Genomic DNA, 24991 nt, shown 5'->3' with positions numbered 1-24991 from the left:
ACGACCTTACGTGAATTATTGAGACAAAAATGCATTATGAAGAAGAAAAGCACCTGCTATTAGTAGCATTGGTGCTAACGTTAGCATCAAGCTACATCTGACAATTTATGAAATTATTAGTACACTTTTACTCAAAACTCACTTTAAACCCCGATCGAGTGTTTATAATAACTTCCTTTAGCGATCAGGGGTGGAATTTGGTCGTTTACTGTTGTAAAAATATGTTATTTGTAGCCTTTTTCATCGCTGCACAAGTTAGCATTTCCGATGTACATTTTCAATTTTTTTTATAAAAACGCCCCAGATCTCAAGAAATTCTCATACCAAGCTTTACTATCGTAATCGCGGGTTTATTATTCGGATATTTTGTGTGTACAGAGGTGTTTCAGTGTTGTTTTGGCCAGATAACTACCAGGAAGTGTGCAGGAAGCATGTGACACGATGGGGCGGTGTCCAGATATGAAACTCTAAGAATGACGTTTGAAAGACCCAATCAGAGTCTGAGTCACACACCGCACGAGCTGTGACTACTGCACGTCACACAGATCGCTGGGAGAGGCTGTTTATCATCTGATCGCGTAAATCCGTGGAAAATGAATAGAAATGACGATTCTGTCTGAAGAAATATGAAGTAAACATCAGTAAATATATCCATATATCTCCGCAGATATGCATCTTTGGTCTGTAAATCCTTATTGACGCTGTTCAGTGAGTCTATGTGAACACAAATAAACCGCTCTTGACGTGACTGAATATGAGTGAGTTGTGAATTTCTATTCAAAATGTGGCATAATACGGATTTATTATTTTGCACTCCTGACATAAATCACTAAATATCTGTCACTGCAACAATGTTTTATCAAAATATTGGTCAAATATCGAAGCTTGAGTCTTTAAACTTTCCATTGATGCACAGTTTGTCCAGATGAAGTAAGACAGTGATGTTTAATGTGCTGTGAAAGTGAAACAATAATAAACTGGGGCCGTCAGCGATGTTTGCACGCAAAGGGGTTAAATAGTGTCTGTGCATTTATTTATAATCAAGTCAATGATTTCGCTGTAGATGAAGTGACCCCAACTAAGCAAGCCAGAGGCGACAGCGGCAAGGAACCGAAACTCCATCGGTGACAGAATGGAGAAAAAACCTTGGGAGAAACCAGGCTCAGTTGGGGGGCCAGTTCTCCTCTGACCAGACGAAACCAGTAGTTCAATTCCAGGCTGCAGCAAAGACAGATTGTGCAGAAGAATCATCTGTTTCCTGTGGTCTTGTCCTGGTGGTCCTCTGAGACAAGGTCTTTACAGGGGATCTGTATCTGGGGCTCTAGTTGTCCTGGTCTCCGCTGTCTTTCAGGGCAGTAGAGGTCCTTTCTAGGTGCTGATCCACCATCTGGTCTGGATACGTACTGGATCCGGGTGACTGCAGTGACCCTCTGATCTGGACACAGACTGGATCTGGTGGCCACGGTGACCTCGGAATAAGAGAGAAACAGACTAATATTAGCGTAGATGCCATTCTTCTAATGATGTAGAAAGTACGGTGTTATGTGAAGTGTTTCCGGTTCCGGTTTACCTAATTAATGCAGCCTAAAAATCCTTTTAGCGGATTTGGATATTAAAAGCATATTAGTATGTTATGTGTAAGCCAGGTTAAAGAGATGGGTCTTTAATCTAGATTTAAACTGCAAGAGTGTGTCTGCCTCCCGAACAATGTTAGGTAGGTTATTCCAGAGTTTAGGCGCCAAATAGGAAAAGGATCTGCCGCCCGCAGTTGATTTTGAGCTTTGAGAACGCAGCGGACGTAGAGGATTATAATGCAATGAGCTCATTAAAATACCGAGGTGCTAAACCATTCAGAACTTCATAAGTAATAAGCAATATTTTAAAATCTATAAGACGTTCACTTAAGTCATAACTTAATCGACAGTTTTTTACAGGCAAAGCTGAAATTGCAGTCACGAAGACCTAAAGTAAAGTGAAAGTGACGTGTGGCCAAGTATGGTGACCCATAATTGGAATTAGTGTTGTACATTTAACATCCAAAAGTGTGTACACACACACACACACACACACACACACACACACACACAAACTCACAAACGAGTGGGCAGCCATCATTTGTTGCTGTGGCCATCATTACTGCTGAGGAGTAGGGGGTTCCTTGCTCAAAAGCACCACAGTCGTTGTATTGAAGGTGGCAATCCCTGCCGGTACGAGACTTCAACCTGCAACCTTTGAGTTACGAATCTGACCATCTAACCATTAGGCCACGACTTGCCCCGACTATAGCAGGGGTAAAACATGTTGAAAGCCAATCCTGAAGGAACTCCAGCACTGAATCACTAGGGAAGTTGAGTGGGTTGAGGTGGTGCTGCTCGTACCATGATGCAAAGAGTCCCCTTTCAGGACTTAAGACCTCATGTTGGACTATGGAACTCAGAATTGTTTCAGCAACCTTGGATGGGAGACCAGCTATGAGCTTGTACCCTTCAAGGGCCAGACCCAAGGTTTCCAAATCTCTGGCTTAAGGTGGAAGATCATCCCCTGCATTTGAGATGCATAGATGGTCTTAGCTGGAGGGTCAGCATCTTGAAACTGTATGTCCGAAGAATATGGTTTAGGCCAGGGATTACCAAAGTGTGGTGTGCGCGAGATGAAAAATTTAATGGCGGTCTGTTTTTTTAAGTGGGATTTTTCCATACAATAAAAAAATATGAACAGTGAACATTTACTTTGTAATCGCTTTTATTTTAAATAAAAACTATAATTTATTAGTTTTCGATGGAAATGCACTGTTCTTCTTTTATGTACTGCATGCCAGGCTATATGCCTGCCAACTCGTTTCATTAATTCCATAATATATATAATAAATATGCTTAACTGGCTGAAATCAGGGAAACTGTCAAGTGGGACATCTTATGATAAAGTTGTTAGTCAGGGGGAGAGGGGTCCAGAGATGTTTTGCCACATTTCTTCAATTAAGGATAATTGCTACGTAATATATGGTGTTTCCATTTGCTTGAACTTCTTCAAGTAAGTTGCGGGGCAAACCGAAAATCCAACACTCTCCTTCACTACTGATACTGCGACTGATTCTTTTTTCTATGTGTTCATTCGCTGGTATTTTCCACATTTCTTTTTTTTTTCTCCCTTAAAAACAAATTTGTCCATTCTGATTCTCAATTTTACCGAACTATAATGGCTGTTGATGACTATTTGAATTTAATTCTGCCAAAGCGGGCACTTGTATGTGTTCGCTAAATGCGTAATGTTATGTGAGTAGGTCTGTCTGCTCATATCTGAAAGTAAATATATGAAACAAAAAATAATTTAACATAAAAAACATTAGGCTATAGCTTATATTTCTTAAGTACATTTTTAAATTAAACTAAAAAAAAATTGTTAAACTAAAATATATATATATATATATATATATATATATATATATATATATATATATATATATATATATATTTATTTATTTATATATATAATTGTGTTCAGCATGGTGGGCCGCATTTGAATTCGTGACGGGCTGCGGGTTGAGATGATGGTGCTGCTCGCTCCATGGTCATTTAATAGGCCTAGCCTATTGCTGCAATGTTTCTTTTACGCGGCTGAAAATAACCGTGCTTTCTGTTACTGAGCCTGTGTCTGTCACTCCTCCTCTTAAAACTGGAAGCTTGTGCTTAGCTTTGTTGCATTATATTGAAACTTTGTTGATGTTTTTATTGTCATGCATGTTCTGGTTATTTGCACATGATTAAACATGACTCTTTATATGGCGATAAAAGAAAGCTTTGTTGCATTTTTTTTTAAAGTGGGGATTGGGGGTGCGCCAACCCGGTTGGGACATAGAAGGGGGTGCGCAGGAAAAAAAGTTTGGGAACCGCAGGATTAGGCCCCTGTGATCTAAAATTGGATGCAGCCCTTCATCCTTTTTAGGTTAAATAAATGACCGACATAAAAGTATAAACCTGAATTTTTTTGTGTGATTTTTGGGCTACTGTTGTTACTAGGGGCTTTCGCAGCATGTAGTTATAAGATCTAGCAAGGGGTGCATTTCCAAAAGTGTCGTTAGCTAACTATGATCACAAGTTCCATCATTACCAACATAGTTCAACAATTCAGTGTTTGCAGAATCCATAGTTCAAATGAACATTTGCAATCAGCGTCGCAAACTTATGTGGTTGGAACTACAGCTTTCGACTGCTCTTGAGAGAAGTACAATCTATATCTTGAATTCTGTATGACGTAAAAGGGAACATGCGATGAATCAAACATCAAAAAAGCAAAATGACAGGGAAAAAACAATAAATTAGTCATCAGGTGCCATGTTCAATACAGCAGCATCTTCGAGATCTCTAGCAGGAGTTATTACTCCACCACATGCACATGACGTCATTAACAATGCCCTAGATTGTTGAACTAATGTGGTTCAAACGACAGAGATGCTAATGTGTTCGGGAAACAGTGGTTTGTTTCCACAACAATGCATTGTACTATCAGCGAGGTACATAATTGTACAGGAAACGCACCCCAGCATGGTGGTCCCTCGAGAACCAGTTTCACCTTCGGGACATTGTCCTGGTTGCATTCGCAATTTGGAAGCAGCCGACATCTACGTTTTTATTCGTGCCATTTACAGAAATCAACTACCGGTGAATAGAGGACGCTGTGATCTGAGTTATTTTTGTTGTGTGTCGTTTTTCGTGTTAACAGAGATTGAATGTAAATGCAAAATTTCTGCGATTGAAAGAGATCATCTTTAAATACAGATAAAAAGTTGAATCTAGTGCTTTCCTTCAAAGAGTCTACTACTATGGGGAGTGTTGACAAAAGTCATATTGGTGTATTATTAGAACACTTTGATGGACCGTGCTGTTCCTGCCAGAGAGACCCAGATGGATCTGCAAGTCTAAATCCTGAGAGCTCAAATGCGAAGACAGCTTTCAGCAAGAAGACTGGGCTTTAAAAATTAAACATTGTCTCTCTTCTTGTTCTCTAGCTCTCTTTCTTCCCTTCCAGCTCTTTTGCTTTCAACAAAAGTGGGTCACACAGTCCTTTGGTAGAAAAGAGGGCCATGTGAACTCAGATGTTTTCACTCTTTATTAGCAGTTAAATTTAACATGAAAACCTCACAGAACTTATCTTATTTTTACTTAGATGTATTGAATATTCCTTTTTAGTGCCTAATTCGGTTCCTGTGATACCACAAAAAAAAATAATATGGTTGCACATTCTAAGCTGGTGTAAAATGTTGATGAACATATATATCTGTGATTACAAGATGCTATTAAATCCAGACTTGTGGGGCTATTTTGGTGCAACTTCATGAAACCAACAATCTGCAAGGAAAAGACCAAAGGATTTAAAACAAAGCAATGCAACAACACTTGCTGAGTGGAGAAATGAAAGAATCAAATGGCAAAGTTAGAACAAGTAATTGCTTTATTTAAAAAAATAAATAAAATCCACATGCATTTAAGGGCAGTCAGCCCTTTTATGTTCAGTTGACCAAATCCATCAACATCTTTTAGACCCTTTGAAACTTTGACACAAATGGGAAGAAAGGAGCTATAAACATGTTGAACTTCAACAAACTTTCTCACCAGTTGTTGTTGACAGTAACTGACCTAGAAAAAGACACAACATTGTTCCTTTCGCAAAGGAGATTTATGATCTTAATGATGCTTGATATTGAGCTTGCATAGTAAAGGCTTGTTTTCATATATGTTTGGGCCTAAGACGACCTTCTGTAGTCACTTTACCTGGGTGAGCCTGGTAACTTTGAACATCTGAAAGCTATTGTTGTTTTTCTCTTGTACTATCACAGCCACAGTGTTCCTTGAGTTCTGGAAGAGGAGAAGGGCGGAGCTAACATACGACTGGGATTTGATTGACTGGGAGGAAGAGGAGGTGAGCCTGTCTCCTGTTTGAATCAGATTTGAGCTGAAATCATGATACCTTTTATGTTTCTTTAGAAATGTCATAATCTTTTGAGACCTGTTAAAATGACCATTATGTTCACGAGCAACTGTAACTGGTGTGTGGCCAATCTATGTGCTGTCTGTTGTATTTCCTATAGTATAAATCCTGTGTCATGGTGTGTTCTGTGAGTGTGCCTCCTACCGTATCATGTTGTGTTGTGCATGCCTTGCTCCTAATGTGAAAACCACTCAAGGGTGTTCACACTGACAGCCGTTCATTTTGACAAAGCATCTGTTGATGCGTGCCATTGTTGAGTTCATGCATATCCATCTTCTGTAGATATTTAAGACCCAAGAGGCATTGGTTTTACTACAACCCAGGCTCATTGGAATTTTTTTTTGCAGAATGATATAACATTTCTTCTTGCATGTTTTATGACATGTTAAAAGTAAAATGTCAGTTGTATCCAAAACAAATGAACGTGAATCTGCCACTATTTTATTGTATTAGTTGCTGTATAGTAAATACAGCTAAACAGTTAATCAAGTTCAAACGTACCAGCGACAGTATATTAAACATTACGCTAACCCTAACCTACAGTATAGTGTTAACAAAAAGTACATTTGTGAGGAAAACATATTTGCTTGAGGATTTGTGCTCTTTTATGAAAGGTGTTTCATGGGACTTGCTTTACCAGGTGAGCTATCGAGCAAGTTTACTGTGTCAGAAAAGTCAAAATATATTAGTTTACCAATCATGCACTATGGTAAAAGTGTTTTGAGGTTATAACATTATACTGTGGAAATAACCATACGAAAATAAGTCTTTATTTATCAATAATCTGTCTCTGTAATTATAATTTGTGTGAAAAGCAATACAATCTGTTGGTGTTTTACTGTCACTAGTGTTCATTTCAGCTGGAAACTGCTGTGAATTGTATGTACTTTATAGAAAAGATTTTTATATTTTGCTAAATTGTAGGTAGAGGCATGTATTTCCAATGTGCTTATGTTGTTTCTTTGTAAGCAAAATTGATTTTTCTTTGCCTACTTTCAGTGAACTGGAATTCTATGGATTTTCCCACCAATTACCGTATTTTCCGGACTATAAGTCGCACTTTTTTATAGTTTGGCTTGTCCTGCGACTTATAGTCAGGTGCGACTTATCAAAATTAATTTGACTTGAACGGAGAGAAATGGACCAAGAGAAATGAACCAATAGAAAACATTACCATCTACAGCAGTGAGAGGGCGCTCTATGCTGCTCAGTGCTCCTGTAGTCTACACTGAAGACATAGAGCGCCCTCTCGCGGCTGGAGACAGTAATGTTTTCTCTTGGTTCTTGGGTCTAAATAAATGCGACTTAAAGTCCAGTGCGGCTAATATATGTTTTTTTCCTCATGACGTATTTTTGGACTGATGCGACTCATACTTAGGTGCGACTTATAGTCCGAAAAATACGGTAATAAACAATAAAAAAAGTAATTGCAACTTTTAGTCTGAATTTTTATACTGTGAGTTTACATCTCAAAATTCTGACTTTTCTTCTCAGAATTTCCAGATATACACGCTGTTCTGAATTTGTTTCTCACAATTGCGAATTTATATCTTGTGATTCTAGCTATTGTTCTTGCAATTCTGACTTTTTTTTTTTAATTGTCAGATAAAGTCCCATTCAGAGAGGGGAATAAAAGACTTGATGTTTTCTTTAAACATCGCAAGTCTTACTTTATCTCGCAATTCCCAACTGCGAGTTTCTATCATATTATTCTGAGGGGAAAAAAGTATAAATGTAAGTAAAGAATTTTCGGTCCCACTTTATATTAGGTGGCCTTAACTACTATGTACTTACATGAAAAAATAAGTACAATGTACTTATTGTGTTCATATTGTATTGTAAAAGACTTTTGTTGCTATTGAGGTGGGATAGGGGTAAGGTTAGGGAGAGGGTTGGAGGTTTGGGTAAGTTTAAGGGTGGGTTAAGGTGTAAAATAAGGGTCAACAGTGTAATTATAAATGTAATTACAGAAATTATATACAGATGTAATTATATTAAATTTTTAAATATAAGTACAATGTAAAAACATGTACACAATAAGTACATTGTACTAAATTATTAATTAAAATGTAAGTACATAGTAGTTAAGGCCACTTAATATAAAGTGGGTCCGAATTTTCATATAAAAAGTTTTGATTACCTTATTTTATTATTATTCAGTGGTGGAAACATAGCATTCTGAGTGCACTTAGTTCATGAATTAATAATGATTTATTGTATTCATCTGATGTATTATTTGATGTCACAATAGAAACACATTTGAAAATATAACATACTGTACACTGCTTCCAGAAGTACATTCACCTTCCAACTCCCTGTGATCAAATCTCAGTGTGAACAGCTCTTGCTGAACCATATCATCAGCATGTGCAGAGTGATGGTCAAGTGATGTTCTGTGTATTTTATTAATTTGTGTGTGTGTGTGTGTTGAGGGGTGGGGGTGGTGGTGGGGTTATGTGAAGTAATGTGTGTGATGCGTTTGAGGAAACACCTCAAAATAATCCAGAGATCAAAGCGATCAGAAATGGCTGTGAGCGGCTGAACGTCTGGTGTTTGCGTTTGCTGCCCTGTAGATTTCTGCTAGTGTCTGTATAACAGTGGTTCTCAAACAGTGCTACACAAACCTCTTTTCCTGTGGGGATGATCTACTTTTGTAGGTTTAAACCATTAAGACTGGCATGGACTGCTTTTATTATATTTCCAGAGTGCTTTTAGTCTATTGTAGAACCGTGCCAGATCATTGTATGAAAAAGAGCAGCGTGAACATTATCTTCTTTTTTTGCTCGATGAAAGAAAGAAAGATATATGGGTTTGGAAAAACAAACTGTTGATTATTTTCCTTTTTGAGTGAATCCTATTATATTTTAGTGTTTGTAATATTTATCCTGCGTTCTTGCATTAGGGTTAGGGTTAGGGTTAGGGGACACTGAACAGTAAGCTGGTCATACTTGGATGGTGTTTTGATCAGATGTGATAATTGGCCTGAAAAGTTTGAGAACTGCTGTTGTATACAATCCCTTCCGTATTTAACTGTCATATCGTGGAATGTACTAATATATATATATCTCATGTCGAGGCATTGAAGCGTCTCATGTTAACTCATTGAGCTCATGTAAACAGCCTCTGGATTGACATCATCATGCCCAGCCGAAACAGATGATGATGTTGAACATCTGTGTGTGATGAGAATCATTCATGAGATCTGTGCAAATGATCTGTAAGCAACACTTTCAAAATTAATATGATGTGTTTTTTTTTTGTTTTTGTTTTTTTAAGGAGGAACTACGTCCCCAGTTTGAAGCCAAATACTCCCGGAAGGAGAGAGTAAACCCCATCTCAGGGAAACCGGAGCCCTTCCAGCCCTTCACAGACAAACTCAGCCGACTCATGGTGTCTGTTTCGGGAATCTTCTTCATGGTATGAACCTGTGTTAGCAAGCAGAGCCCAATTATCACCACCCCGTCATGAAAACTGCGATCAGAATTGTGCGGAATTGACCTATTTGACCTTTTGTTTATTTTTGTTTCTTCACTATTTCACAAACGCTGGTTTGTTTCAAGAAATCCTTGTCGAAATACGTATGATTAATTCATATTTTAGCTTACTGTATTGTTATGGTAAAGCTTGATGTTTGCTTAAATGCATATATTTGTTGATAATTTGCTCTTATTAATATAGTAAATACATGTATTGTGTAGCAAGCATACAAGTGTTACACAAATATTTTATTAAATTATATTTTGCAGACGAAGGAATGGTAAATATTTAGAAAATGTTTTATTTTGCAGTGTCTTTGTTTCACAATGTTACATGTGATCATTATAGTAATAACAGTAAATTATGCATAATTGCATGCAGCTAAACCCAAAACAACCCCTAAGCCTAACCCTTGCCATATCGTAAGTACAAGTTTTTAATTAATGTTACGCAGTACTTATAATTGCATAATTACACTGTAACAATTACACCTTAGAACAAAGCGTTATCATTATTTCACTGCAATAACACAAAAGCCAAATCATGTGCACCACATCTGTGTACAGACCATGAAAGGGTAGAACTATAGATTTTGGAGCAGAGCTGACAAAATGATCCTAAGATAAGATGCATTTGTACATGGTATGATGCATGCAGTATGTTACATATTATATGGTTTTGTATCATCCACACATGCAAAAGAATGTAGACGTCACAAATGAATGTCATGAAAATCCATAAGTATCCATTTCTCACCCTGAAGAATATTCAAAATGAAAACAAATCATTTTAGATCATAAAGCTGCACTATACCATAAATAACTGTCTCCCTCTGGTGGCCTTAAATTAAAAGACAATGCAAATCAAAACTATAGCTAACTTTGTGAAGGGAAACCTCTGCTAGATTCCGATTGTAACAATACAAGCTCCATATTCATCTGGAAGAAGGAGGCGGGAACCGGCGCACAATCAAAATACTTTAATATTCAAAAATAAATACAAAACAGCGCACCAGCCCCTCGCGGACGACTGGTGCGTGCAAATAAAAACCAAAACATAAAATAATGTCCCAGGCCTGGTCCTCTCTTGTCCTTCACGGTCGTCGCTCCAGTTTTATATCCTTCCATCTCCTACGTGGGACTCGATACCGGCGGTGGGGCTCAGGTGCAGCTCATCTTCAATCACTACACCTGGCCTCACTCCTCGTTCCCACGCCTCTCGGCCCCGCCCCACTCACCACACCGATATATATCCATCTGTTTATACTGTTTGAGTTTGACAGCGTGTCTTTCTTCCAGATCTCTCTGGTCCTTACGGCCGTGTTTGCCGTGGTGGTGTTTCGGCTCATAGCTATGGAGAAGTTTGCTTCCTTCCAGTGGGAGTTTGTGAAGAAGAACTGGCAGTTCGCCACCTCAGGCACGGGAGTCTGCATCAACTTCATGATCATCATGTCTCTGAATGTGGTCAGTCCCGAAGGCCTCTTCTGCCCACCAGCACAGACACAATAAAGACAAAAAGTGTCCAAGTTTTTGCACTTTAGTTTCACACCAAAAGAGAACATTTTTAGGATGGCTTTGCAACAAGAAATCAAATGAGAGCAAAACACGCCTTGACGCAATAAAACGATTACAAAAATAAAAAATAAAGAAATGAAAACTTTAATGCAAAATAAAACTTATTGTGAAAATATCAACTGGTATTTTGTCTCTCTCCTGGAACGATACCATGGGAATAAAATAAGCACATCCTGGAATATATCATACTATTGTCAGTATTAAAGGGGTCATATGCTTTTTTAAAGATCATTCTTTTGTGTATTTGGTAGAGAATATGTTGACGCTTTAATGTTCAGAAAGCACTTTCTTTTTCAAATACTGTACATTACTGTAGGTCCTCTATGCCCCGCCTCTCTCAAACACAAAGCCCCTCCTTCAAAGGAAGCTCGTATGTGTTTACAGGACACAAGCAACAGACGGTTAAGACAGATATCTCCACTGTGTGTGAGCTTGTAACACTCCAAAGACAAAGGAACAATTTCAGTTGCATCGTATGACCCCTTACTTAGTGCTGTCAAATGAATAATCGCGATTAATCACATTCAAAATAAAAGTTTTTGTTCACATAGTGGGTCTCATTCATGAAACATTCATAAATATACGAGTAAATATGTGAGTGATTTGCGCGTAAAGAGAACTTCCCGAACAATCATAATATGACACCAAACTAAGGATTTCAACTCGCTTCTCAAAAGCGAATGAAAAATTACAATTTCTCAGCTGTAGAAATTGAAGTTTTTTTTTTTTTTTTTAAATCAGAAGTTCATTCAAAACGCCACGTTTTATTTTCAAACGTATATAGTGGCGTATCAGGTCCTAAAAAAAGGAAGCTTGGCAGCATACAGATGCTGTTGATAGAGTTTCATCTGTTAATCGAACAGTTCCAGAAGTGAAAAGAAAAACCGTATGTAATTACTATATAAAATATTTTTTTCAAAATGCTGTGTAAATATGTACCCGATTATGAATTAAAATGCAGCCGTATTAATGAGCAAAACGTTCAGATGTTAAACACACTATTTACGCGTGGCTGGGAGCAGGTGTAGATTTATTTCGTACCAACTAACATTTGGAAAATACAAACGTTTTAATGAATCCGAAAATTTACGCCAGAACCACTTTACACGCGATTTACACAAAATTTTGTTCTGCTCGTGTTTCATGAATGAGACCCAATGTGTGTATACTGTGCATATTTATTATGCATACAATAAATATGTGTGTGCGTGTATATATTTCGGAAAAAAATATGTTATGTTTATATTAAACAAATTTATTATAATATAAATAATTTAAATATTACACAAATTACATGTAAATATTTTCTAAATTGTTGTGTTTGTATTTATAGATACATAATAAATATACACAGTACACACAAATATATAATGCTAACCAAAACTTTTTTTAAAGTTAACCACGATTAAATGTTTGACAGCACTAGTATTAACAATACTAATAACAATAACAACAACAACAACAATATTCAGTATAATTTAAGTGGCATATGGCTTTTTTTCACAGCACCGGCCAATCAAAAAAACTCATGTAAATATATTTATTCATTTTTTTAATTTTATTTCATAGCATCTCAGATGCTTCTCTGGCTATTCTGAATCCCAAGCTTGAGTGTTAGTGTATGTTATATTAACAACCTGTAGGTTATTATAAACCCTGTTTGAAATGTATTATTTATGGCATAGTGTGTAAGTCTGTGGCATTTATTTATTTTCATCTTTCTTTCATCAGTTTATTTTCTTTTACCCATCAGGTCTATGAGAAAGTGGCCTACCTACTCACAAACCTGGGTAAGTACTGCTTCAGTCAAGGTTGCTATTGATCGAGTGAGTGTAATATTCCTGCGGTCGGTGAGAAACTTTCCTCGTGCCTGTGATCTAGAACATCCACGGACCGAGTCGGAATGGGAAAACAGCTTTGCCCTAAAAATGTTCCTCTTCCAGTTCGTCAATCTCAACAGCTCGACTTTCTACATCGCTTTCTTTTTAGGAAGGTAAGCAACTCTTGATGTTGTCGATGCATTGTTCAGTCCTTGATTGAACTGTTTTTGCTACTTTCATTCGCACAGATTGTACCACTTGAGATCTGTTCATCAACTCATACAGGAGCTTCATGGCGCTAGCGCACATGCTAACACAACAGCCTCCCCTACAGTAGCATGGCTAATTGAACTGTAAAGCTAATTTCACTTGTTATTGTATTCTGCAGGTTTGCTGGCAGGCCGGGTGACTATAATAAGCTGTTTAACCGGTGGAGGATGGAGGAGGTGGGTGAGATGAGTTTTCTCACATTTGGTTATTATCGCCCTTCGACATGATCAACATCCTCCTATCAAATATCAGCCTCAGTTATTCAACTGCCGTGAGATTTCAGTAAAAACGGTCATTATTCAGTGCAGACTCTCTCATAATTGCCTCAACATATCAACTGTGGTTGCTCATAACACCAGTGTACTGATTTAGATCTAGTCTGTGTACCGTGTGAAATATAATCAAAACCTCCCTTGTGGAAAACAAATGTGCTTAACTGTATTGAATTTCAAAACTTAGAAATCTTAATCTTAAGACCTGCACTTGCAGACAGTATTATTTTAATGAAACAAAGAACTTAAGTGTAATTACAGAAAGAGTCCTCTTAGCTTACACACTTACTTTTAAAAAGTGCTCAGTTTGAAAAGTCACAATTTTACTAATTTTTGTTGTGTTTTAAGGAAGTACTTTTATTTTGATGTGTTGACTGACATGTAGAGTACTGGATTATAATTTTGTGTGTTATTAATCATATATATATATTTTTTTTAGTGTCATCCTAGTGGTTGTCTGATCGACTTGTGCCTACAAATGGGAGTGATCATGGTGTTGAAACAGATCTGGAATAACTTCATGGAGCTGGGCTACCCGTGAGTATCGTCTTAAAACTCAAGACTGCAATGTCTGGGGAAAACACTTTATTTCATAAGATCCGACTTTGTTATTGATTGTATGAAAACAGAGGTCTGTGTTCTTCAATTATTAGCCGAACAGGAGGTGTTTGCTGCACTGAACATTCAAAGAGAGAGTTTGTCCTTAGTTCCAGTCCACTGCGTTCACGGCTGACTGATTTTGCCAACCCTGCAGTACAGAGAGAAATGTATGCCTCATCAGAAAGAGCCTCGATAACAGAGTGTACTTAACAAACTCTCAGCAAACCATGATTATTAGTTTATCTTAGTTTATATTAACATTACTGTCCCCTGATCAGTGTTCACAGACAATGGCAACTCTGTTATTATCTTAAAATAGTACACTAATATATTCTTTCATGACTATTTCAGTTCAGTTTAAAAGCGCTCTTTGTTACATCAAACATAAAGTACATTTTAAATAGTTGTGTTTTAATAATCTTTTGTCGTGCTTTGAAGAAGTTCACTAATCTGCTGACTAAAGGCCCGTTCACACAAAGAACGATAACTATAAAGATAACTATACAGATAACGATATTAATGTACACACCAGCGAACGATATTGTCTGTGTATTCTAAGCTTTAAATTCTCAAGCTCATTACAGCAGGATTGATTCTGATTGGTTGGCAGAAGAAAAAAATTGTTCTGAAAGTGATTCCAACAATATCGTTTCTCTTTGCCTTTATCGTTATAGTTGTGGTGTGGAATCCGCTTTTCTTTAATATTGAGAACGATTTTTATATCTTTATAGTTATCGTGCTTGGTGTGAACAGGCCTTAACATACTAAACCTAGTACTACTCAGGTACTTGTTATTTGCCCATAACCATCACGTTCGTGATCAAATTTGAACTCAGACTGCTGCAGAACTGGTGGTCCCGGCGTAAGATGAAACGAGCAGGAGAGCAGAATAAGAGTAAAGAAGAGCTGCCGCAGTGGGATAGAGACTGGAACCTGCAGCCCATGAACGCACACGGCCTGGTGGACGAGTATCTGGAGATGGGTGAGTCCTGCTCGACGACACGTACTGTGAGATCTTGTGAAGTGCCTAATTTTCTGTCATGATTAAGCAGTAGTTAGTTACCTAGTTAAGCAGTCACGATAATAGCTGCCTTAATAATAACGCATCTTAAATAATGTAACTGATGAATGAAGATAATTGCTTTGCTCTGTAGAGCTGAGATTGAAGTATGTTCATCAGGGCAGCATGCTTGCAATGCATTGTGCAAGCATTTCAGCGTTTGCGTGTACGATATGTTGCAAGTTCTGTATGTTTTCTGTACAGTTCTACAGTTTGGTTTCACTACGATCTTTGTGGCGGCATTTCCTCTGGCTCCTCTGCTTGCTCTACTCAACAACATCATCGAGATCCGATTGGACGCCTACAAGTTTGTCACGCAGTGGAGGAGACCGATGCCCGCTCGCGCTACTGACATCGGTTGGTCCTTTTCACCTCAATTAGCCTGGTGTCAATAATTCCAATCTAAATGCAAGAAACATAAGGGTTGTTTGTTGCGATTACTTAATTTAGTCTATTGTAAATATAGATTGTTAGCATGAATATTCACAATAAATAGGATACATCAATTCTTAATGTTCTTAAATGTAGCAGATATTTTTTTTAGATTCATATGTTATCTGTTCTGACTAATTTCAATATATTTTGATAGATTTGTTTTGTTTCTTTTTTTAATTAGGTATCTGGCATGGTGTCCTGGAGGGAATTGGAGTCGTGGCTGTCATAACAAATGCATTCGTCATTGCCATCACTTCTGATTACATCCCTCGCTTTGTCTATGCTTTCAAATATGGGCCCTGTGTGGACAAGGGTTACCGGCATGAGAAGTAAGATTTCAAAATAGATTAGAAAGATAGAAATATATAAATAGACAATTACAGGGCCAAACACACCAGTGGCATGTGCTTTGTAAAGCTGAGCAGATTTATTTGGGTAGTACCTCTATTGGTGATGGGTGGTTGCCAAGATGGTTCAGCTTCACCTTTTACATTATCAGTGCATGTCTGGGAAACTATTTTGTAAGTCAGAAATCGGCAGATTTTTATGGAACTTATCCGCATCAAGTCAAATTAGACTAACTGTACTTAGACCTAAACAGAGCTCTGGCATGAAAATCTAGATGGTACAGTCTGATAGGTCTAAATCAGTCTCATGACACGGTACCGGTAGCCAATGAGCTTGCTGCTTAACATTGAAATATATGACTAGAGCTTGCCGTAGCAGTTGCAGCTTCAGAAACCCTCCACCTTCCCCAGCTCCACCTGTATAGATCTGCTATGAAGTGATTTATGAATGCTTAAAGTCATTACTGCTGTGATGTTGGGAAATGTCAACACTTGTTGAGGCTTTATTTTTCGTTAATCTAGCCACTGTATTGAATGAATGCCTGGGGTTATGTTTGTTTTCTTATAAAAGAGAAGAAAAGTAATCGAATCTAGCAGTGTTTAATGCTTTTCTGTAGGATAGGTTACTTTCCCGCTAAGCAATACGAAATACCTCTAGTTTTGTGGTAGAAGTGATGGTTCTACCTAGAGATGTTCCGATACCCTTTTTCTCTTCCCGATACCGATTCCGATACCTGGGCTCAGGGTATCGGCCGATACCGAGTACTGATCCGATACCTGGGTGTATATCTGTATATACAGCTGTATATACTACTAGCCCTGTGTAAATTGCTAGAATTTTTTTATGGTGTGCTTCAGACAGATCCCTCAATAAAACATGAACAAATACATGGTGAACTACTGTATTTATTACAGTATTTTTATTATCTAACATGAATTTGACAGTATTATTTATTTTCTTATGCAAAAAAGAACTTCAAATGCAGCCAAAAATCTAACACCGCAAACTAAAAAAGGTATTTAAGTTTTACAATATAACTGTATAAAAAAACTGCAACAAATAAGTCTAGGAATATAAAAAAAGATCTATTAATCAGATAATCTCTAACAAGTAAAAAACAAGTAAAAAACAAGCAACCATCTAGGCATAATTATTATTATTATAGAGATGTATTATTATTACTGTAGGCTACAACAGTAGCTTTATATATTGTCAATTTACTCATGTAAACCAAACATTTATTTTAATGGGCTGCCATGAAGATCTTTGAGTGTCTGTGTTTATGATATGACAGTATTCTCAAATGAAACGGTAAATTCTCATGAAGTGACGGTTTATGCGTTCGTGTCCTCATGACACACAGCAGAGACTACAAAACAGCGAGCTCTCGCGCATCTGTGCCAGTCACCCACAGAGATGTAGATTTTGCGGGAGTAATATTTAAATAGTATTTTGCAGTTTAATATTCCCAGACACTAGTATATATTCGGCTACTGTCTGGAGCCCTGCGTTTTGACTTACACGGAAGCGACTGAACGCAGTTGCCGGTACTGAATATACTCGAGAGTCTGTAACTACCGGTACTACAGAGACATACTGCTAACCACTGATCTATAATATAGTAGCGGCTTCACTGTCTTTTGGCAGTTTAGAATGTGATGAGTGATCCAGTCATATATAGATAAGGGCTGCTAACGCGTTTTCATTTCTTCTTCGCTGCTCTAAACAGGGGTTGCTTGTGGCAACACAGCACAACTTCCTGTGTTTTCAATGCATTTTGAGCAGCGAAGAAGAACCGTGCAGCGGTTAGGCAAAGCTTGCGGTCATAACTAGGTCTTTTTTAAGAAAATGGTATCGGATCGGTATATGGGTTCATGTACTCGCCGATGCCGATGCCAGAATTTGTTGTGGTATCGGAGATATTTCCGATACTAGTATCGGAATCGGAACAACTCTAGTTCTACCATCCTTGTAACAAGAAGTAGAATTTACAATTTTGGCTATATGAAGTTTGCACAAAACGAAATAGTGATCTTAGATATCATCACTTGGCTGCATAATTTCAACACTATCAACATCAATTCCATGTGACAGTATCAAATCTAGAGTATGATTTCGACAATGAGTAGGTCCTGAGACATGTTGTCTAACCCCAATAGAGTTCAGAATGTCTATAAATGCTGATCCCAATGCATCTTTTTCATTATCAACATGGATATTAAAATCCCCAACTATTAAAAATGTTAAACTATGAATGATGCACAGCAGCATGTTCTGGATGTAGTGGCAGTAGCAAGTCTAGGTACTGTACTTACTCTGCAGCAGCAGCAGTGTAGCAGATCTATTCCTATTCCTTTTTCCGAGAGTTGTCATGACAGAAATAAAATTATGAATTTGTGTGAATCTCTGTGTTGCTAATGATTTGTATTTTCATTTTGTGTGTCTTTACAAAGATGTCTAAGAGGATACTTGAACAACAGCCTCTCTGTTTTTGATATGGGTGAATTTAAAAATGGGAGTTATCATCCTCGATACTGCAGGTAAAGCAACACTCATGCTACAGTTTCATGTTGTTATATGCTTTTGGGTTTTGTCTTTTTCTCAAGGTAAATTTATCTTATTCCCTTCTACAGGTATCGGGATTATAGAGCGCCTCCATGGAGTCCTGAACCCTATGAGTTCACCCTGCAGTTCTGGCATGTTTTGGCTGCCAGACTAGCCTTCATCATAGTCTTTGAGGTCAGTGCTATTTAACAATATTATCTAAGTAATGCTTTACACCATTAACAACCTTTTATGGGATCCTTGAGGTATGGGTTCTTAATGGGTTTGTCCACAGGTTCCATGTAGGTCCATACTGGAGCTAAATCAGACAAGACTGACAAGGAACTCATGGACAAGCCCTTTAGAGCCAATACTGTAGTTAATTCAGACAAGACCGACAAGGATCTCATGTCAAACCCCATTTACAGCCCATAATGGAGATAATTCAGACAAGACCGACAAGGAACTCATGAACAAGCCCATTAGAGCCAATACTGTAGTTAATTCAGACAAGACCGACAAGGAACTCATGTCAAATCCCATTTACAGCCCATAATGGAGATAATTCAGACAGGGCCATCATGGAATTCAAGTGGGCTTATTTAGATAAGGATGATAAGTAATTTATGGACAAACCCATGTTGAGCCCATACCTCAAGTTCATATTTTGCCTACATTGGCCTCACATTAAATTGTTGACTTGGAGAAGCTACTTTAAAATTTTATTTTGCAAAGGTGTAAGCTATATATGATTGGAAGTAGTTAAAGTAAACTTGCTCTTTGATAAAGCTTGAAAGGTACTTGAGCAGGGGTCTCCAAACTCATTCCTGAAGTTGGACCCAGTCCAACCCTAATTAATAATTAAATGAGCCAATCACGGTCTTACTAAGCTTCTTGCTAGAAACTTCCAGTAGAATGTAAGTAGAATAAGCAATATTAAGTATAAATAAGCAGTATTCTTAAAACATTATGCAAAAAAGGTACTTAAATCACCTATTACTATTGAGATTCTGAAGTGCTCATTGTCATGGGACCATGATGGCACTGGTCTTCTATCACACAAGGCTAATTTAGCTACTTCTCAGTACTGCAATGCAACCTAAGATTATGACATGTTTGTGATTTTTCCATTGTCTGTTATATTCTCCATAGCACCTAGTCTTTGGCATTAAGACCTTCATAGCCCATCTGATTCCAGACATGCCCAAAGACCTGTGTGATCGCATGCGCAGGGAGAAATATCTGATGCAGGAGATGATGTATGAGACGGAACTGGAGCACTTGCAGAAAGAGCGGAAAAAGAATGGCAAACGTTATCACCATGAGTGGCCTTAGCCATGTCTGTCCATAAATATACAAAAAATTGCCCACTGGAGAACCACATTCACTACCCACAAAAGCACATAAAGACTTTAGAGTGGAGGACAAGCGTCCTTGAAACATGCACACCTGCAGCACATATGTGAACACGGACATTCATATACAACCGTTCTGCTACCTTGGACAGCTAGCTTTATTGACTCCATGCATGGGCTGCCCACTTTTCATTGCTCTGACAAACCAGGAAGCGGATTCAGTGTGGGGTCAAAACCTGATCTCCGGGTGGCCCTTTAGAGCCTACAGTTGGCAGCTGTACTCTGCACCAAAGAGGTTTTTCTCAATTACATTATCCCTACCCGAGAGTAGTTCTAAAACTTTACTGATTGGCTACTTAAACTTTTGGCTCATTAGCAAAAGGTGGCTATGAAGCAATTATGGATTGGGATAAAGAAGCTTGAGAAACACTATACTAAAGAAAATCATGAAAGGCATTTTATCTATAAAAATATGTATTGAGGGTATTGAATGAATGGTATTAGTTTGAAACCACGCGGAAATTAAATAAATTGGATTTCCGAGAGCACAACTGGATCCACCTTCCTTCTTAATAGTCAGCAAACGTCTGTGCTAGAGTACGCTGCAGAACATGGAGATTCACTTCCACAAACCACTGCTTTGTCCATGTGAAGCATCATCAACATTGAGATCAATGGATTGCAGTATTTTCTAACACACCGTAAACTCCAGTGTGTGGGTGGGAAATATCATTCTTTGAACACGCATCCTTCCCGGCATGGCCTGCAGTGGCGCTGCTCTTTCATCTGTGTTCTGTCGTAGTTCTGAATGGAGCACTGGTGCGGTTGGACTGTTTACTATGCAGATGAAGGGTTTTTGGAGTTTCTGCTTTCCTACTTGTCTGCGTCTCTGTGCGTGGCAGCTATCATCCCGCTGTGAAGCAGTTCTCTACCAGGTGACCAGGCAACGTGACGAAGTTTACTTACGAACAAATTTACCGTTGCACCCCTCTCTTCGCTTGCCAGCATCTCACATTGTGATTCTTGTTACAAAAGTGGTTTCTGGTAAGGGTTACCAAATAAAAATCAATTTGTTTATGCAAATGAACAGTTTTTATGTACTGCAGCGCCTTGAAAAGATATGCCGATCTGTCTTTCAGTACGATAAGTCATTTTGTCAAGGCAAATAAAATAAAACAAATAGCCAATATTGGCAAAATGGTGATATAAGTAACATGCATGTTTTTTTTTTATTGCATGTTGTTTCTTTTTTTTTCATTATTTTAAAAGACTATGTGCTTTGTTCATTGACCTGGTTTTGTAGTGTGTGTGAGCTGAATTGATGTGTGAGTGAGTTTGTTGCTCGGCTGTCATGAGTTTTGTGTTCCCATCAGCCTATGAGCAAGACATTGGCTATCTTTGGAACAACATACTAGCATCTCTGCAGTTTATAGTATGTATGCTGTGAATTTTTTGAGTTTGTGAGTTTGCTAAATTATTAAGAATACAACCTGAGTGAGCTGTGTGGAATGCAGTATCCCACAATGCAATGCTTTCGACTTAACCTACAGTACAATAGAGCGATGCAGTGATGATACTTTTGTTCAGAATAATAGAATTGGAAAGTGCTAAAATACTCCAAGCTTTCATACTTTCCAAGCTTTCCACTCTATTTCCAGTGTGATTAATGTACTTTAAAATTAAAATTCCTTCTTGATTCATTAATTGATTGGAACACCAAAAATTGATTATGAAAATGGCGATTCACTGTTTTTACTTTCATTCACTCCTGAATATATAAGTTATGTAGCAACAATGTAGCATACTACTGTTTGAAGTTGAAGTTACTGTTGCATGTGTTGTTGCATAATGGATGCCGTTTGATATACTAAAAATAGTATGCAGTATACATAAACTGTGCAGTATGAAGTAAGCAGTAAGCTAGTGTTCGACTGCAAACATTGTCAACCACTGTAAAATACAAAAATCACAGCATATTAATCTATCCACCATTATCCATACAGTTCAAGCTTAAACAGATGAGAAGATAGAATTACAATTGGGACAGTGGAGGTGGAAGACGAACTCTGTTACTTTACATGTTGTGTGTGTGTGTGTGTAAAATGTATTTTCTGTATATTTCTTTTTTTGGGCGTGTATGTGTGCATGTTTAAATATGTGCATTCATTACTGTGTGTTTGCGTGTGTGTGTGTGTGTGTGTGTGTGAAAGAGTGCAAGAGTTTTGTAAAGCTGATGAAGTGAGTGCTCCCAGCATGCATCTCATTCTTACACTGTTTTTTAAAAGGCAATGACTATGTTCGAAATAGCATACTACCCAACTACTATACTTTTTTTCAGTATTTATTATGTATAGCAGGCAAAGAATGTAAATGTTGTATGCATGGAATATTAAGGTTTACTACATGTGCTCTAATCTCCATTGTCTGTCACTCAGCACAGTGTGTTCAACTTGAACTTATATTTCAGTGTGACATACGCGCTAAAAGTAATATCAGTCATGATTTTCTCAACTCTATCTCTGATCAGACTGAGAAAAAGTTTAATATAAGTGTGTTTATTTTAGAGAGATAACTAGATACCATATAGTTTAATTCAGTTAAACATTCAATGTAATGTGTCATTCTCTTTAACATACTTAAAAATAGTGCACATTAAAGTACGTACTGTGCAGTATGCAAGAAGTATTCAAGAAATACGTTAGTATTCCATTTCGAACACAGTCGATGCATCTGTCCTCAGGCCCTTTGAGTGTTTGCAGATGAGATATTTGTATCATATTTTCTTAGCTTGAATCAAGTATTGCTTTTTTAAGTATGTTTTTGCACTTTCCATTTGCATGGGTAAGACCCCATATGGGTACAGATATACACTAAAAAAAATCAGAAACGAAGCTTTGATTGTGTTCTCGCTTCATAGATATTTTACACTCAATAAAAGTTGAATTTAAGTTGAATTTCATTAAAGCACTTTAGGAGCATCATTTTCATTACCTCTGTTTAGGATTTACGTTCAAGAAAATATACATATATATTACTGTGTAGTTTATTAGAACAGTGGTTCTCAACTGGTCAGTCGCAACTCAAAATTGATTTCAGTCTGTTCTAGTAGGTTTACTGACAGCAGTGAAAAACATGATAAACGTATATAATAAAATGCACCAGTTTTGGTACTGTGTTGGGTCGCCATTTTTGGTCCTAGATAAAAACCAGTCGAGAATCACTGTATTAGACACTAAAGTGTGCTTTGATGATTTATGTGTTATGGATATTCAGCAGGACCAGAATTTTATAAAATGAATGGAAATGTGAGGTTGATCTGAAACAGGAAGTAGTCTCTACTATGACGCACCGTTCTCTTGGTGTACTGTAATCTATGCATGACCTCATTGAGAAGCCCAGTCCATCTCGGGCTCTTGACGAACCTTTGTGTATCTGTGCACTTTTTACTGTGAAGTGTGCATGGCCTTTATCTGCTAAAACCGGAGAAGACTGACCTGAGATCAGTACGTGTTGTAGTGGTTCTTCGTCATGAATGATCAGTCGTTAATGGCCTTGTGGTGATCTCATTAACATTCATTTACAGACTATTGGACAACAAATGTTATTCAGGTTTTATTAAATACACTTGGTTGTATATAAAATGTCTTCATTGAAAATGCCTGTCATAAGTACATGAAACAATAAAGATGTTTATTATGATCAACAGCATGCATTATACCATTACAGTCAGTGTTTAACATCTCTTGCACAGACTCACTGCATTTTATTGGAATAATGACTCGATTCCTGCATCAGTTATTAGTCAAAACAATGCAATTGCTAGTGTTGTTATAAAGTTAGGCTTAGGTTAAAGTTGGAGTTTTTGGATGCTATTTTGTGGTCAATGCTTAGGTTTGAATTTAAAGTGTCCCTATTATGGGTTATGAAAGGTTCATATTTTGGTTTTGGGAATCCCCAACATTGACATGCATGCAAGGCACAAAAACATTTTCATTGTCTTATGCATTTATTTTTACCTTATTTGTTCAACGAGTCCCAAATGATTTGTTTAACGACTAATTTTTCCAAACCTCTTTGCGTGACGCTAAACACCCAAGCCAGCTAATCAAGATCTTACTAGAGACGCTAGAAACTTCCATGCAGGTGTGTCTCAGCAGGTTGGAGCTAAACTCTGCAGGACACTGGCCCTCCAGGATTGAGTTTGGAGACCCAAGTTCTAGAACAACATTCCCATCTACTATTTAGATTTAAGAATCAATGATGGGTTGGGTCTGGAGAAGGGGTTTCTGGTCCTGCTTCTGGAGGGCATGTAGATTTTAGCTACCAGCTGCCAAAACAATCTTGTCTGGAAGTTGTGATTAATCCTGAAAGCCATGATTAGTTGGTTCAGGTGTATTTAATTATAGAATTTGAGCTAAACTCTCCAGGATAGTGGCCCTCCAGGAGGGCACCATTGGTCTTAAGAAACATGTCCATAATTTAGACAGTAGGTGCGGTAGGGCTAAAAAATGAGAATTGTGAGCTGCAATGATTGGGAATTAAAGTTTGGAATAATGTTTAACAGCTTAAGACATGTCTTTATATTGTTTAGAGCATTAAAAATAATGAAAAAAAAAAAGGATATTTCATTCATAATTTATGCTATGTCCTCGGTTGTTTTTAAAATCACCAATACATTTTTAGTTTTCAAGATTTTGTTTACCAGACTTTGTATATAATGTTATAACACAATGATTCATTAGACCATTTTTCTTTCTGCAAAATGTGCGTAAAATGGCCATAAACAGGTTTTCTCATTATATACAATGTATCTATAAACTAAATCTAATTTGCATATTAATGTGTTTTGGGGGCAATGTGTTAACAAGCGCAAGATTGGGGGTTTGAATCCCAGGGAACACGTTAGGAGAAAACATTTAGACTGAATGCAATGTAAGTCACTTTGGATAAAAGCGTCTGCTAAATGCATAAATTCAAATTCAAGATTTTCATAATAATATATAATATTTCGCATAATACTGAAATATAATTTCTTTCCCTATTCAAATGTCTCCCAAAATGTGTTATAAACATGCTTTTAGTATCGGTGTCCTCATATAAGAAATCAACATCCTGTTTTGTAACAGAAAGTCAGAAAGTATTTTGATTTGAAATCCCATAACATTTTCCTGAGACATTGATTTAGGAAACAGAAATTAAAAAATTCAGACAGACATCAGACAGATTTAACTAATAATTACAAAATATTATC

General features: G+C 37.4%; 1 protein-coding gene across 3 annotated transcripts in view; it reads left to right on the top strand.

The window, feature by feature from the left end:
• LOC128014344 (anoctamin-3-like) overlaps positions 1-23443 on the top strand; it is a 58687-nt gene extending 35244 nt beyond the window's left edge. For 2 of the 3 annotated variants that reach the window (XM_052597846.1, XM_052597844.1), the window contains exons 14-27: positions 5834-5916; positions 6086-6112; positions 9262-9402; positions 10761-10925; positions 12790-12826; positions 12918-13029; positions 13245-13302; positions 13838-13935; positions 14835-14980; positions 15263-15415; positions 15675-15822; positions 18295-18381; positions 18475-18580; positions 19538-23443. In XM_052597846.1, coding sequence (XP_052453806.1) covers positions 5834-5916; positions 6086-6112; positions 9262-9402; positions 10761-10925; positions 12790-12826; positions 12918-13029; positions 13245-13302; positions 13838-13935; positions 14835-14980; positions 15263-15415; positions 15675-15822; positions 18295-18381; positions 18475-18580; positions 19538-19720 — 1544 coding nt within the window. In that variant the 3' untranslated portion in view covers positions 19721-23443. The remainder of the gene's footprint in view (positions 1-5833; positions 5917-6085; positions 6113-9261; positions 9403-10760; positions 10926-12789; positions 12827-12917; positions 13030-13244; positions 13303-13837; positions 13936-14834; positions 14981-15262; positions 15416-15674; positions 15823-18294; positions 18382-18474; positions 18581-19537) is intronic. The other variant, XM_052597845.1, reaches the window with a different exon arrangement.
• The last annotated feature ends 1548 nt before the right edge of the window (positions 23444-24991 follow it).

This window comes from Carassius gibelio, chromosome B25, assembly GCF_023724105.1.
Source record: "Carassius gibelio isolate Cgi1373 ecotype wild population from Czech Republic chromosome B25, carGib1.2-hapl.c, whole genome shotgun sequence".
Lineage (NCBI taxonomy): Eukaryota > Metazoa > Chordata > Actinopteri > Cypriniformes > Cyprinidae > Carassius > Carassius gibelio.
Note: the sequence above shows the minus strand (reverse complement) of the source record. Positions and strands in the feature narration are given on the sequence as shown.